Raw genomic sequence first — 14,557 nt, forward strand, 5'->3', positions numbered from 1 at the left:
GTCAAAGTCTACACGGTAAAGTTGGGCTGTGCATTTAGTCTATATGGCGCAAACTAGGACATAAGGTGGATGTGAATCCGCACGTCCAGATATACCAATATACGGTGAGAGGCCAGATAAAGGATGGATGCGGTTTTTACTCGTCAACACGTTTCAAGGTGTTCATACCTCTTCATCAGGACAAGCCACAATAATGCTATATTAGTCTGTATAGCTTTCCAGGTGTCTAAACAGACATACCTGGGTCCTGCTCTACCTCCATTCATTGAGGTCTGCTGGCATAGAGAGAGGACCATCCCGATTGGGTACACCTTGTGGCGGTCTGATTTTTTTTAATGCTTTTTTGATCAAAATAGTGTCAACTAAGTACCCTCTGTTTACATGTACTATTACTATGTACTTATTTATTTACTGCAAGGTACTGGCTAATTTTGTGTGAACTTGCACCTACACGTTGCACTTATACCAATATGTTCCAGGTGAGTTTTTTGGTTTTACAAGGTAAAGCTGAAAAGTTATAACAAAGAATAATGGTCAGCTTAGTTGACAGTGAAAAAAAAAACCTAAAAACCTATCAAGGAAAAATAAAAACACCTTCAAAAAATTATAATAAAAAGCTGATTTTCTCATGATACATTTACTTTAAATATTACTTTTAACTCTTCAATTAATTGGATTTTACAAGTTTGTTTTTTTTGGTTTTTTTTTAAAAAAAAGGATTCTTTAAAAAAAATAATAATGAATCGTGGACTTCATAAAATCCAGATGTTTATTATCCACAAGTTGAGAGCAATGCACAATTGTTTTTTCATATCGGAAGCGCTTGGTTCACAGGCCTTGCATTACGCACGCTCCACTGCACATTAATTGAGAAACACTCCTTTGACGACGCTGCAATCGAGAGCATTAGCCGAGAAGAAATGTAGGTTACGTACAATTTTGGATGAACCCGTTGCCCTCTTTTAAGCAACCAGTTATTTTAAAAACCCATCGCGGAAAGTATTCACGCGGTCGCAGCTCATATACGGTATTTGACTTTGTCAAGTTGTATAAAGGTCAGGCTGTGCGGGATTTTTTTATTTTTACCGGGCTTGTAAATCCGGTCGTATTTTTGTGTAAAGCGTATTATTTGATCTCTCGTTTTCCCATAACGTTAAGTGATAAATTTGTTTTTGTTAACCCATAATTGACTGCAAATCCGAATCCCATCTATAAATCAGATCTGTCCCATCTATCGATTATCAAGATCACTTTTTATTTATAACGGTGACCTAACCGGCTATTAACAGGTCAGGGCAAAATAGGAATTTTTTTTTCTTTTTTAGAAAATAGGTTATCAGTCTTTTATGATCCATTTTGTCAGAATAATCTCCTGAAAATAAGCTGCTCATAAGGTGTCTCGCTGGGCCACCAGGAATCGTCTATGTCCTGATGTCATGCAGAAGCTGCTGCAGTTATTCTGCAGTGCCCCCAAAGGGAAGATTAAGTATTGCATGTGGGGAGCCAAGGAATTATCTATGTTCTTGAGGAGCTGCAGTTATCCTACAGTGCCCCCGAAGGGAAAATTAAGTATTACATGTCCATTAATATCAGAGCCTTCTTCAAGTCCTTCAGAAAAAGATGTTCTTCCTTGTAGTTTATTGACCCAATGCAACAACTCAGGTATGCGCTAATCAAGGGTAGAAAGGAGAGTTACAGTATTATGTTTTTTTTTATTATTTTTATTGATAATTAATTAAAAAAATCATTACAATAAGAAAGGTACAGGATAAGAAAGAGGGACTTAAAAGTAGAATTTGCAAGACATGGGAATTAATGTAAACTTCAGTCACACGCCGCCTGAAGAAGCTGGGCGAAACATTCGCATCGGGGCAGAGGGACTGGACTTTACTACCGCCATCACTTGCCTATAACTCGGGTAATAACTTCATTTTATTCACCAACTTCTTTCATCTTACCACTTTGTCAATAAAAATAATTAAGGAAAAAATACATAATCCTTTCTACCCTTGGTTAACACGTACCCGGGTTGTTGCATTATATGAATTTCCGTCGGAAAGTGTTTACCTATTAAACAACTACTAGGACATTATGCTATATAAATATTCTATTTGTGGTTTATTGGTTGATACCCCAAATAGAGTGTCCCGTTTTCAATATTTTGAGCCTTAAAGGGAATCTGTCACCCCCCCAGGGCATTTTAAAGTAAAAGAGCCACCTTCAGCAGCACTAAGGCTGCATTCTTAGAAGGTGGCTCTTTTGTTTCTCATCCGTAGGAACGCTGAAATAAAGAGTTTTATAAATTCCCCGCCATACCTCTATTGTGTCCTGGAGGTATGTTTTCTCCCCGTGTCAACCGTCTCACAGCCGTCCATCATCCCCCTCTTGCCTCTGTGCACCGCCTCCTCTGCTCCTCGTTACATGCCCGGCGCCTGCGCTCTGCAAACATTTCTCAGGCATGCGCCGTGCGTGCTGCCCGGGAACTTACATCAGGTCATGATGTAATGATATGGCGCCTGCGTGGAGCGGATGCCACAGATCCCGCCCCGCAGTGTGTTATGATGTATTCACACTGCGGGGCTGGGAATCTGGGACCTGCGCAGTGAGGATGTCTGCGCCTGTCCCCATCTCCCTCCGCCTCTTTCCTCCACCGTAATACGTCAGAAAGAGGCAGAGGGAGATGTTACATCTTAACACACTGCGGGGCGGGATCTGTGGCCTCTGCTCCACGCAGGCGCCATATCATTACATCATGACCTGATGTAAGTTCCCGGGCAGTACGCACGGCGCAGGCCCGAGAAGTGTTTGTAGACTGCAGGCGCCGGGCATGTAACGAGGAGCAGAGGAGGCGGTGCACAGAGGCAAGAGGGGGATGATGGACGGCTGTGAGACGGGTGACACAGAGAAAACATACCTCCAGGACACAATAGAGGTATGGCGGGGAATTTATAAAACTCTTTATTTCAGCGTGCCTACGGATAAGAAACATAAGAGCCACCTCACAGAATGCAGCCTTAGTGCTGCTGAAGGTGGCTCTTTTACTTAAAAACGCCCTGGGGGGGGTTGACAGATTCCCTTTAACAATAGCCATAACTATCTTTCTTAGCTTCTTCTCTAGTGGACCCCCATTCCATTCAGACAAGCAAATAATGGCAACATTTTTGTCTATCAGTTTGAAGCTTGTGGGAAGTCCAAGGTAGAAGAACTGCTAGTCGCATCTCTTTGATCATATGTGTGGAATTGTCTTCTTTGGGACCACCTTAAAGATTTTATTAGGGAGTTAGATTGACAAAAATGAGTTGGTGGCTGACGTAGAAAAGAGGGGGCTCTGTGTTAAAGATCAAATTGGGTCCCTACAGTGCTAGTTTTACCACTGAGGCCTTAATAGTTGAGTTTCTGTTTACCCCCTTTACCCTATTTTCAGAACCTTTGAACCAGTTCCCCACCTTGAACTTTGCAATATCTGGATTAGTAGTCATGGTTGCCCATAGAGTCCTCTTTAAGGAATGACTTAAAGTCCTCTACTGTGGCTCTTAAATGGCAGATAGATGTGCCAAATATGTTAAGAGGCATTGTCAATGTGTCAAAATGTCAAAAAGTCAAATCTAAGCCAGCTATGAATTGGTGTAGATTTGTGGTATCATTTATGTCATTCTCGGACCTTGAACCTCCCCTCCAGCTCTGCCCACTTTTATCATATCTTTTTAAAAAACGCCAGAAAAATTCTTTTTGCAAAAAAAAATAGCTTTTATGTGTCAGAAAAATTGAATTCCTGCCTTAAGCCGTTCGATTCTTTCTCTTCTAGGTCGATGAGAATGCCAAGCAGGATCTGAAGGATGGTTTATTGCTTTACAATACGGAAAATAATGTTGGGCTGAAGAACGCTTGGAACATTATACAGGCTGAAGTAAGTTTTTGATCATCGTGTGTTTTTGATCTTCATGCATGTTGTATGATTCGGTGTGCAAATTGGTGATATTTACGTGGTCTTTCGGGTTGATTTCAGATGCACTGTTGTGGAGTGACAGATTATTCTGATTGGTATCCAGTGTTGGGAGAGAACACAGTTCCTGATCGATGCTGCATGGAAAACTCTCAGGATTGTGGCCATAATTCGACCAGTTTAGTTTGGAAGACAGTGAGTAGAATTTGCATGCGATACCTTGGGTCTAAAGGGTAACGTTTCTCCTTGTGGAGAGTGACATGTAAATGTAAGGAGACTTATAGACCATGCAATGATCTTCTGGTAAATTAAATATGCCAAATTGAAAGCAGCAAGCCTAAAAGTCAATATCAACTCTTTAACGAGCCTTGACACATGACTTAGGATAAAAGCAAAACCAGAATCTCTATTGCAGACGTGTCTTGGGGTGTTGCCCCTTGTCAGTGCATTGTATGAGATTTGATTTGGCTGTATTAAAGGCCTCTGACTGTTGTCTAAAAGGTAGTTTTTCTCTTTGTGGGGAGAGTGACATACTTGACATGCCAAGGTAAGGAGAATTTTAGGCCTTGTGATACCTTAAAACAGTTTTCCTGACATAGTGTTGTCAACTCTAAATTCTGTAACTAACCAAGTATGGATAGTGACAACTATGCTGGGGTCCAAAGGAATGGAACCCTCGCTATCACTAAGGGCTCATGCAGTTGTCGATGAAACTATGACCGGCCACGAAACTCCTGACTCGAACTTAACAGTCTCATAGACATATATGAAGCTGCTGAGTTCGAGTCAGGAGACCTGAGGCCCAGCCGTGCATTGAGGCCCATGCTCTGAGCGCTTTTCACAGACATTTGCATGAGCCCCTTAGAAACTACAGATCGGATGACATTTATGTTGGACGATCTGCTTCTAGACTTTGCCTATCATTAAACTTCTCTAAAATTACAAGATAAACATAGGACCATTCACCATCTGCAGACAAAATAAATGCATAAATATCTATGGATCAGACACATTTTGTTAATCAGGTTTGAAAGAATAGAATTTTATCATCTTTCTGTCATCCAGTTGGGTCTCCAACCTTTATCTTGTTGGCTTTTTCCACAGCTGTTTGCTATAAATACAGTTTAAATGCTTAGGCGTCCAATGGGTGGTCCTATTTCATGATCTTCTCTTCCTATGTATATAACATATTGCCCACAGGCAGGACTACATGTACAATGTAGTTATCCAAAGTGATCAACACATGACTGATAATGGTAGTAGATCATTCAAAATGAAGAAGATCCTGGCACTTACCTATACCTCTGAAAATTGATGACCACACATGGTCAGCAAATTTCGGAGGCACCATGAAAATGAATGGAGGAAACCAGGCATGGGCATCCGCCACCTCTTCATTCTTCACAACTTTCCTCAGGTCCCTGTTTTAGTGGTTGATGTAAGTCCAACCGGTGCAACTTTTTGGCTCAGCCAAGCTCTCGTGTCCTCTACGAGACAACTGCTGCCAGAACCATTGACATTGGCTTATCTTCCTTCTGAAAAAAACACTAATTCCTTCTTCCCCTCAATCATCTCCCAGTAAAGAAGTCCTCCATAGACAAAAGATTCCTGGCTGAACATGCCGAAATCAACTTTTATCTAATGTGTATGTAGCTCTTTAGAGCGGTCAACAGTTCAAGTAAATCTTGTAGGCCAAGAATATAAAAGCTAAGTAATTGTTAGTTATTTTTCTAGATTTTTTTCAACTCTTGGGTATATTTGTTCTTTAGAAACAAGGGCAGTGTGCATAAAAATGCACGGGATGACATCACCACCTGGTGAGCCTCCCAGCAAGCAAATTCACCAACTCCGATAGACTATGACATAACAAAGAAAAAGGAGTACGCGGTGGCTACGAAAAGAATACTTTGTTGTATAAAAATATAAATGTTTATTGTACATACAAAATATATATAAAGAGTAATACATAATGGAATAACAATAGTGCACCAAGGAACATGCGGGCAAAATTGCAAGGGCCACCCCTCTGGGAACAAGATCCAATGAAGGCAAATACTCCGGTCAAATGGCCAGGAGAAAAGTTTATGTGAAAGGCTGATCAGAAAATCCCCATCATGGGTCGTAATAATAACGTAATATATCTCAAACAGCCAAAATAAACAAAGTGACAATTGGGCTTACCGGGATCAAAGTAGCCAGAGAGGGAGCCCCTGGGCCAGATGTCCATATATTTTGTATGTACAATAAACATTTATATTTTTATACAACAAAGTATTCTTTTCGTAGCCACCGCGTACTCCTTTTTCTTTGTTATGTCGTATATTTGTTCTTTGTAGATATGGCATTTTATTGAACATTTTAAGCCTTTGCATATTTGTAAGTACAACAAAATGAAACAGTTCAAGGATGACCGCATTTTCCCATAGAGAAACATAACAGCTTATATCAATTAACTTTGATGTTTGCTTTGGTTGGTAGGGTTGTTATGAGAAAGTGAAGATGTGGTTTGTTGACAACAAGCTTGTCCTTGGGACAATTGGGATGTGCGTCCTCATAATACAGGTATGTAAGCTGATTTTTATTATCTCATCCAATACTGTTAAAGGCATACGTACTTCATGCAGGGTCAACTGATCGTACAACGTACCAAAGAACCATCCTGTAGGTCAAGGTTCTGACAGTAATGGGCCCCATAAGGTTCAGGATAAGAAAACTCCATTTAGAGCTCACTTTGAAGCCAATCACTCGATACATGAGAATTTTTTATGGGATGTTTTACAAATATCACATTATTTGTCGCTGATCACAATGTGTCCTGTTGCTCGGCGAACAGCTGTAATCAAATTGGGAACCTGACAGCTCGACGTGATTTCTCTAGCAGCGCCTCTAGAGGGGAAATAAAGCATTACCCTGTGGTTTATTAAAGATGAGTGAATAGATTCTAAACTATTCAAATTAGTTTACTGTTTCACAAAATTATTGGGAATTCGATTCATGCAAATTGAGCAGAATGTCCTCTCACTTCCTCTGTCTCTGATCTCTCCACTCTTCCAGTGTTGATTAAAGGGATTGTCCAAGCTTAAGGTTCAAGTCTGCAGTCACTCTATGTAACTGCAGACTTTTGAACCCTCACAGTGTACTGTCATGATTCTCCAGTGTCGGCACTGGGTGTGGGCGGGCGTGTAACTACTAGTATGTGATTTGCATACATGCAGTGACATGCCGACTAAACGTGCACGGCCTCTCTCAGTGCAAGTGAATTGAGTGAGGTTGGATACGACTAGTTGGAATGTGGCCAGAAGTATGCAAATCACATACTTGCGGTCACATGACTGCCCACTCCTGGTGCTGGCACCTGAGAATCCTAACAGTGCGCGGTGTGCACACTATGAGGACTCACAAGTCTGCAGACTTGAACCCCAAGCCTGTACAAGCACTTTACGCTTAGATGAAGGTTCTGACATCAACAAGTCACATGGGGTGTCGCATGTCATGACATGGAAGTACCAGTGAAGAGTGATTAGGAGACCAAAGCTGGTCAAGGTGCCTTAGAAAATCAACAGAGAACTGTTGGGGAGTGGAGGTGGCAGGGTCAGGTGAGATCAGTATGATAATTTATAGTTTTTTAACCCATTCCTGATCTGATTATTATACTTTGCAGTCAGGAGAGCAAAGTGCCTAGAACATAGTTTTTTTTATGATAATCGGAGCTAATTCAATTGATATATAATAAATTTGATAAATATTTTTTGACGGAATTCGATTAAATCTGCCAAATTCGAATTTTGACAGATTGGCTCATTTCTATTGTTGATGTAATGCATATTTATAGCTGATCTGTTAAACCAAACCATAACGTTCCTTCTTCAGTATAGTTCCTGAGATCCTGGATCGATTTATACTAGTTAGATATGTAGCAGACAGTGTAGCAATGCACTGTGGGCGCCAAGTTATATGAAAAAATGTAATATAGGAATTTTAAACAGCATTACTGCTATATAGAATGTACTTATACAATTAGCAAATGATGATATAACATGGTCATTTCGGCCAATAGGACAAGTAGGATCCAGCGCTATATAACAGCAGCTAGGCTCAACAGAGGCTAAGATCTACCTATAGCTCTTAAGCCTCATTTGCATATTAATTCAAATGCTGATTTTTCAGCAACAAAGGAACAGACTGGTAAAAACATCTGACTGAGCTGTAACACTGAGAGAAACGAGAGGGAGAGCAGCAAGAGCTCTCAGAACCGGAAGCGGAAACTCGGACGCATTTGTAACTTTTTTGCTAGTCTCCCAGCTAAAAGAACTTACTGACACTTTGCTGAAGCATTCTTTAAAAATTAAGGCTAATTATAAAGGAAGCAAATTAATAAAAAGAAAATCCGTGCAAAGGTGTTTACAACTTTTAACATGGACAGTTCAGAACTGAAAATGTTAAAAAACAAAATTCTAATATAAACTTCCCAGTAAAGCTTCCATTTATAGAATGTTGGATTTTCACAAAGAAATCAGTTTAGGGGGAGCGATAAAGTGGTTGTTACCCTCTGCAGATATAATTTCAGATTATAGCTAGGACAGCTGCCGTACGAGCGCAAGGCGATCAGTTATAGGACAAAGATGTGTTATTAAATATATTCCCCTAAGTGTTGTTTTTAGACAGGAAGCCAATATGGTCTGTTACTTGTTCACCAAGATGATGGATGGACGGATAGATACTAGACAAACAGACAGAGAGATGGATAGATAGATAATAGATAGATAATAAATAGATGATAGATAGATAATAGGTAGGTAGATAATAGATGATAGATAGATACTGTATTTTTCGGACTATAAGATGCACTCCCCCCCCCCCAAAAAAAAATTGGGGGGGAAAACGGGGGTGCGTCTTGTAGTTGTAATGTACGTACAGTTAGCGTGGTGGCAGCAGGAGTTGGGCGATTCTTCCGGTGGTCCAACGCTGCAGTGCGATGATCTCGCTCCCATCCCAGCCTGGTGCGGCAGTTTCAGCGGTGCTCGGTGCTGCGAGGAACTCTGTTGACATTATGTGAATACCCAAAGCCCCCGCAGTTCTATTGCCTCGATGCTGTGGCGCCGGGAAAATGGCCACCGGAGGCGGCGCATGTGCAGACTGTGATCTCAGCTCCAAGATCTCGTCTCCCAAGATCTAAGGACGAGATCTCGTTGCCGAGATATCAATCTGCGCCTGGGGAATCAATCTGGCCTCCGGGAAACTGGCCGCCGGAGGTGGCGCATGCGCAGATTGAGATGTCAGCTCCGATATCTCGTCTCCAGAGATCTCGTTGCCGAGATCTCAATCTGCACATGCGCTGCCTCCAGCGTCCATCTTCCCGGAGGCCACAGCATCAAGGCAATAGAACTGCGGGGGGCTTCGGGCTTTCACATAATGTCGCGGGAGGCCCCTGCAGCACCGGACACCGCTGAAACAGACACACCAGGCTGGGATGGGAGCGAGATCATTGCCCTGCAGTGTCGGACCACTGGAAGAATCACCCGACTCCTGCTGCCACCAGCACTACCGATCCCCCCGGTAAGATGAATTCAGGACTGTAAGACAGACCCCCATTTGACGCATTAATTTTTTTTCTTCATTTTCCTTCTGAAAATTTGTGGTGTCTTATAGTCCGAAAAATACGGTAGCTAGATAAATTGATTCTGAATAGCAGGAGATATAGATTCTAGATAAATGGATGCATTCTAGATAATGTATTTTTCTACACTTCTAATGAATGAGATGTCGGCTGATGCAGACCCAGCGTCCTTATTATCTCTTACATGTTAGGAATTACCATATATATTTCCCCTTTAGTGCTCCTTCAACGGTCTTAAGAGCAAATATAACCATGTCTCTGTAGAATCATCCTCACAAAGTTGCTGACTTACGTATTATCCTCCCATCATTTTGGTTCATTTTTTTTTTTTAAATAGGTCACTTTGCCTGTTTTATTGCAAATTGTTCCCTGAAATATAACTGCCCTACAGGGTCCTTAGTGGCAATGCCAAAGGTAGGAGCTATATAACAAATGCTCTGTAAGCCCGGATAATCTTTATAGTACAAAACTGGGTCATGGTGCATGTGTGACACCTTTTATACATTTGCTTTTTTTAAGAAATATTTGGTTTGGAATTATTACACTCTTCAAAACGAAAACCCTCATCACCGAGCAGCAGATAGCCGCCTTCTGCAGGGCAATATTTGGAGAGTATTAGATTTGATTGCAATATATTGCGGTTATATTTATGTGGCAGTATATGGCGCTAATCTCCGGTTGGTTGGGTTTACAGCACCTCTTCAGATAGCGTTATTTACGGTAACTTTGCTTAAATCTGGCCTCAATAGAGCAAGAACGGCCTGAAATTTGCCTAAAGGCTCTCTCTTTTTTATTGCTTATAAGCTCAATTAAGCTTTATTTAAACCCAAATACCTTCGGTGTAAAATGTATATGGAGCAAAAGACGGTGAGACGTGCATTGCGGAGGGGTAACGTGTGCCTCGTTTAACCTTTCCAAAGAGGAACCTTTCCACTGAAACATTTTCTAAAGATAGAAGTGGGTTTCTTTGAATAGTTACGGCAGACGTTACTTCACCTCTGAGCTTCGACAATCATGTAACGTTATGGCAGAGGCATATGGTGCACGTGTATGTTGGCCAGCTTTCATTTTATAGGTTACTTAAATAGTCCACCCTCTCCACCCATCCCTTACTTAAGACACAATAACTTGGCGTAACAAAGATTATTTGATAAATGAGGCATCGTCTGACATTTGCCACATCAGCTCCTTTAGGTTCCTTCACAGATTCCGTCCTATTTGCCAGAAAAAGAAAAAAAATTGCATAGCATACTTCGCTTTTCCAGTAAAAGACCCCCCATATTTTAGGTGTTATTTGGTACAACAGCTCCTTTGGGCTTTGTTCACATGTGTCAAAGCCTGGCCACAGCAGCCAACAAACAACATAAATAAGAAAATCAACCATACTGAGAAAAGTGGAGGATGGTCCTTGAAGCCCCTGACCTATGACGGGTAGCATATAAACACATTTTCTCAGAATGCATTTTACCTCCAGACAATTTTGGGCACCAGCTCAGAGCCATGTTAGCCAATCTGTCGGTTAAACATAAACGCATTATCCGCACGCCCTTCCAGCCCTTAACTCGAGAGTTCCACTACCCATCATCACTTCATTGAGTCCACTTGGGTGGTTCAGTACCTTGTGGGCTCATGTCCCCCATGATCCGCCATTAACCATATGCACCAAGGACCTCTCCCCTCGCCCCACTTTTATGACAGAAAGATTGAAATTCCCCCAACAAACAAAGTTCTGAAATCGAACCCCCTAGTGAAAATAACTATAGTAACAAAGGGTGGGTGGGAGATTGTTCTCATCAGGGCTGTACCTAAAATGTCTGCCCTCTACTAATGGTACCCATCTTTTTAACCCCTCCTACTCCTATGTTCCTCTCACTGTGATGACTCCCCTCATTCTTTCCATGAACCCTTCCTGTCCCCAAACCCTTTATTCACTTCATCTCCATTACGGCCTCTCTTGATTTATCACAGTTCCCTTATTCCTCTGTGACTAAAAGGCCATGATTATCTGGAGGAATAATATTAATTTTCTCCCAGTAACTGTGCTTTCACTGTGGAAGCCGGACAGCATTGTAACCCTCTTAACCTGTAGATGAACCTTATATCTGCAGATTAATAGTGCTTGGGCACATGACCACTTCCCTTTAAGTTCCGCCATCTTGACCACTTACAACCTCTGCCAACTGCACTCTTTTGAAGACATTTCTGGGCACAGAAATACCGACTTTTTGACCATTTTTTTGCTCTGTTTTCATGATTTTCCTGGCAATATTTTGACTATTGGCAAGTATTATTTATTTACTTATTTAACGGCTTTCAGCTCAATCTCAGGCCATGGTGACTTGATGGACAAACGCTCTGAAAGAAGATCAACCTTGGACAAGCCTAGAGAGGTCCATTCTCTGCTGTTATCTTGATTGTATCAAACTATCGGGTTTCTGATCTTCCTCTTTGCCTTGTTCCTTGTATTCTTCCCACCATGATGTCCTTCTCTAGTGATTTCTCCTCTTCATATGATTTGTCCATAGTTGACACGTTGTACTTTGGTGATCCTTTCTTTGAGTGACATATCTGGCTTTATTTGCTCCAAAATTGATTTGTTTGTTCTTTTTGCCATCCATGTATAGGGACTCAATAAAGCACAGTCTGACACTGCATTTAGCTTTTTCCCAGTCTGAGATGCCTGATTTCAGAGTATACTAGAATTAATTCACTGGTTTATAGAGATGATGCCACCCAACCGTATTGGCGAAAAGGGACAACATGGTCACAGTCACGGCACTTCTGCACCACCAGTAGCAGTAATCTGACCACTTGGGTCGTCTCAAACTATTCATCCGGAACCAATCATTCTAGGAGGTTTCGTAATTAGCATACCACCTATGTTTTTGAATACGACAACAGCAGCAATTAAGTCTAAGCATCGAGATCAGCTGGTATTAGTAGATATGGTCAGAATGAATTACACGTAAAATCGCATTTGTAAGAACTTTCATGTGCAAGATTTTTCCATTTTCTGTTTCACATTTTCAGGCTTTTGCCATTTTAGCGTACTGTCAGCATTTGTAACAATCAGCATTTATGTGCAGGAAATGATCTTAATCCCTCTGGCAATGTAAGGTCTCAATACATCTACATTATTTTTCTTACTTAATTCTTCCCTTCTTGAACAATCGATGCAGTCAGTGCGTCTCTCTGCTTGCGTCCGGAATACAGTGATCGTGGTGAATTGGAGCAAATGACAACATTTCTGTCACGGTCACGTGTTTCTGGACGCAGCGAGTACCGCATGGCGAGCCCATATGACACACGTGACCATGGATACACCGCCTCCATCTGGGCGAATTTAAATAATAAAACGTGCAGCTGGATGCACCGCCTCCAACTGGCGAATTTAGGTATTACACATATTTATACAATAATCTGGAAACCCTGCCTCCAGTAGGGCGAATTTAAATAATAAAGGGGAAACCTGGGTAACAATAACTATGGTGGGCCCTGCGATAGGGAATAGGGACGTGGAGACCTCCTGTACTCCCCTGAGCCAGAGTCCCTGCACTCCTAACGTTCCCTATGCCGGTTCCGCACCGGGCGACGCACAGGAACCTTAAAACCCTGACTCGCCCTGACCCTAAACCCTCACTAGGGAATTGGACGGTGCGGAAACTAATCCCACCACTGCACTAAACACACACAAGGGAAAATGACAATACAGGGGGAACATCACTTAGCTTTGCTCTATTGCGTACGCTCCTAGCAACAGAGCCCACCACCTGCGTGCATCTTCTCCTCCACCCGGATCCATCACCATAACCGGATCCATCACTATAGTGCAGCCTTGGAGCAGAGTCCACCACCAGTTGCAGCTGCCCAGTAAACAGAGTCCCAAAGATGAGTCCAGCTTCTGCCAAACAGTCCAACATGCTTGAGTCCAGTTTTCAGCCACCAAGTCCAGCATGCTGATTGCAACTCTCACCATTGTCGCCACTCCACCAAGCCATGCAAGCACCTCCTGCTGACACCATAAACTGCGACTCCACCACGCCATGCCAGCCCTCCATGCAGACTCCATAGCTGACTCAACCCCTCTGGCTGGGCTGCCCAGGACTTTCATTGAGCTCCTTCTTTCACCCAGGCTTCCTTGAGAATGACTAACTCACAATATCACCAAACAGTGATCAGACACACCTGACACTCATTAATAGAGCATCACACCTGTTTTATAATTACATGCACATTAAACCAAAGAAACTAAAGTGCACTACCGCTCACCACCACCAGGGCAACTTAGAATGAACGACACCACGTGTAATAATTATAATGGCCACCGGGGGCAATCAACCCACTTTGGCAACAAGCCAAAGGAAAAAAAGTTCACTTTGTCCATTTACATGTCAGATCCACCTTGGATCATGACAATTTCATTATTATAGTAAGGAAATAGAAACATCAGTGCTCACTGCTCACATGCCATCGACCTCAAAACAAAATTGTACAATCCAAAAAGCGTAGATTAGACCATTGCCGAAATGTTCATAGAAAGGACCCTCAGGATGCCCTAAATTTGACCTAAAAGGATTTTACTATGCAAGTCCCTATAATACCAGCTGGAGATGTTATGGCACCTGGTCAAATCATGGAGGGTGTCCAAGTTAGCTACTTGTACTATTTGTTAAGGTGGCCTCACACGGGAAGATATTGATGGAATATCGTCATGCTCTCTTCTAGAGTTTGTGTGAATGGAGTTGTCGAATTCAGTCCAGTAGTAAAGTTGGTAATCTCTGGCTGCTGAAAAGGAGCCCTGAGAGCCTGGCGCAATGTCATCGTCGTGGTGTGACTCTTATGTGACGTTGCACATGGCTGGCTAACGAAATGATCTGCCCAAAGGTTCAGAGATGTAAATACGAGGCTACTGCTACACGACAGTACAGCCCTATATCCGGTGCTTTTCACTCGAAAAACTAATGCAATGGGACACTGTCAGAGCCAAATTAAGGCTT

General features: G+C 42.1%; 1 protein-coding gene across 1 annotated transcript in view; it reads left to right on the forward strand.

The window, feature by feature from the left end:
• The window catches only part of TSPAN9 (tetraspanin 9), a 193,542-nt gene that overhangs the window by 164,886 nt on the left and 14,099 nt on the right, over nucleotides 1–14,557 (forward strand). The window contains exons 4-6 of the mRNA XM_073567812.1: nucleotides 3,806–3,907; nucleotides 4,007–4,138; nucleotides 6,422–6,505. Coding sequence (XP_073423913.1) covers nucleotides 3,806–3,907; nucleotides 4,007–4,138; nucleotides 6,422–6,505 — 318 coding nt within the window. The remainder of the gene's footprint in view (nucleotides 1–3,805; nucleotides 3,908–4,006; nucleotides 4,139–6,421; nucleotides 6,506–14,557) is intronic.

Source organism: Dendrobates tinctorius, unplaced genomic scaffold, assembly GCF_039654945.1.
Source record: "Dendrobates tinctorius isolate UK_male_01 unplaced genomic scaffold, ASM3965494v1 ptg000020l, whole genome shotgun sequence".
NCBI lineage: Eukaryota > Metazoa > Chordata > Amphibia > Anura > Dendrobatidae > Dendrobates > Dendrobates tinctorius.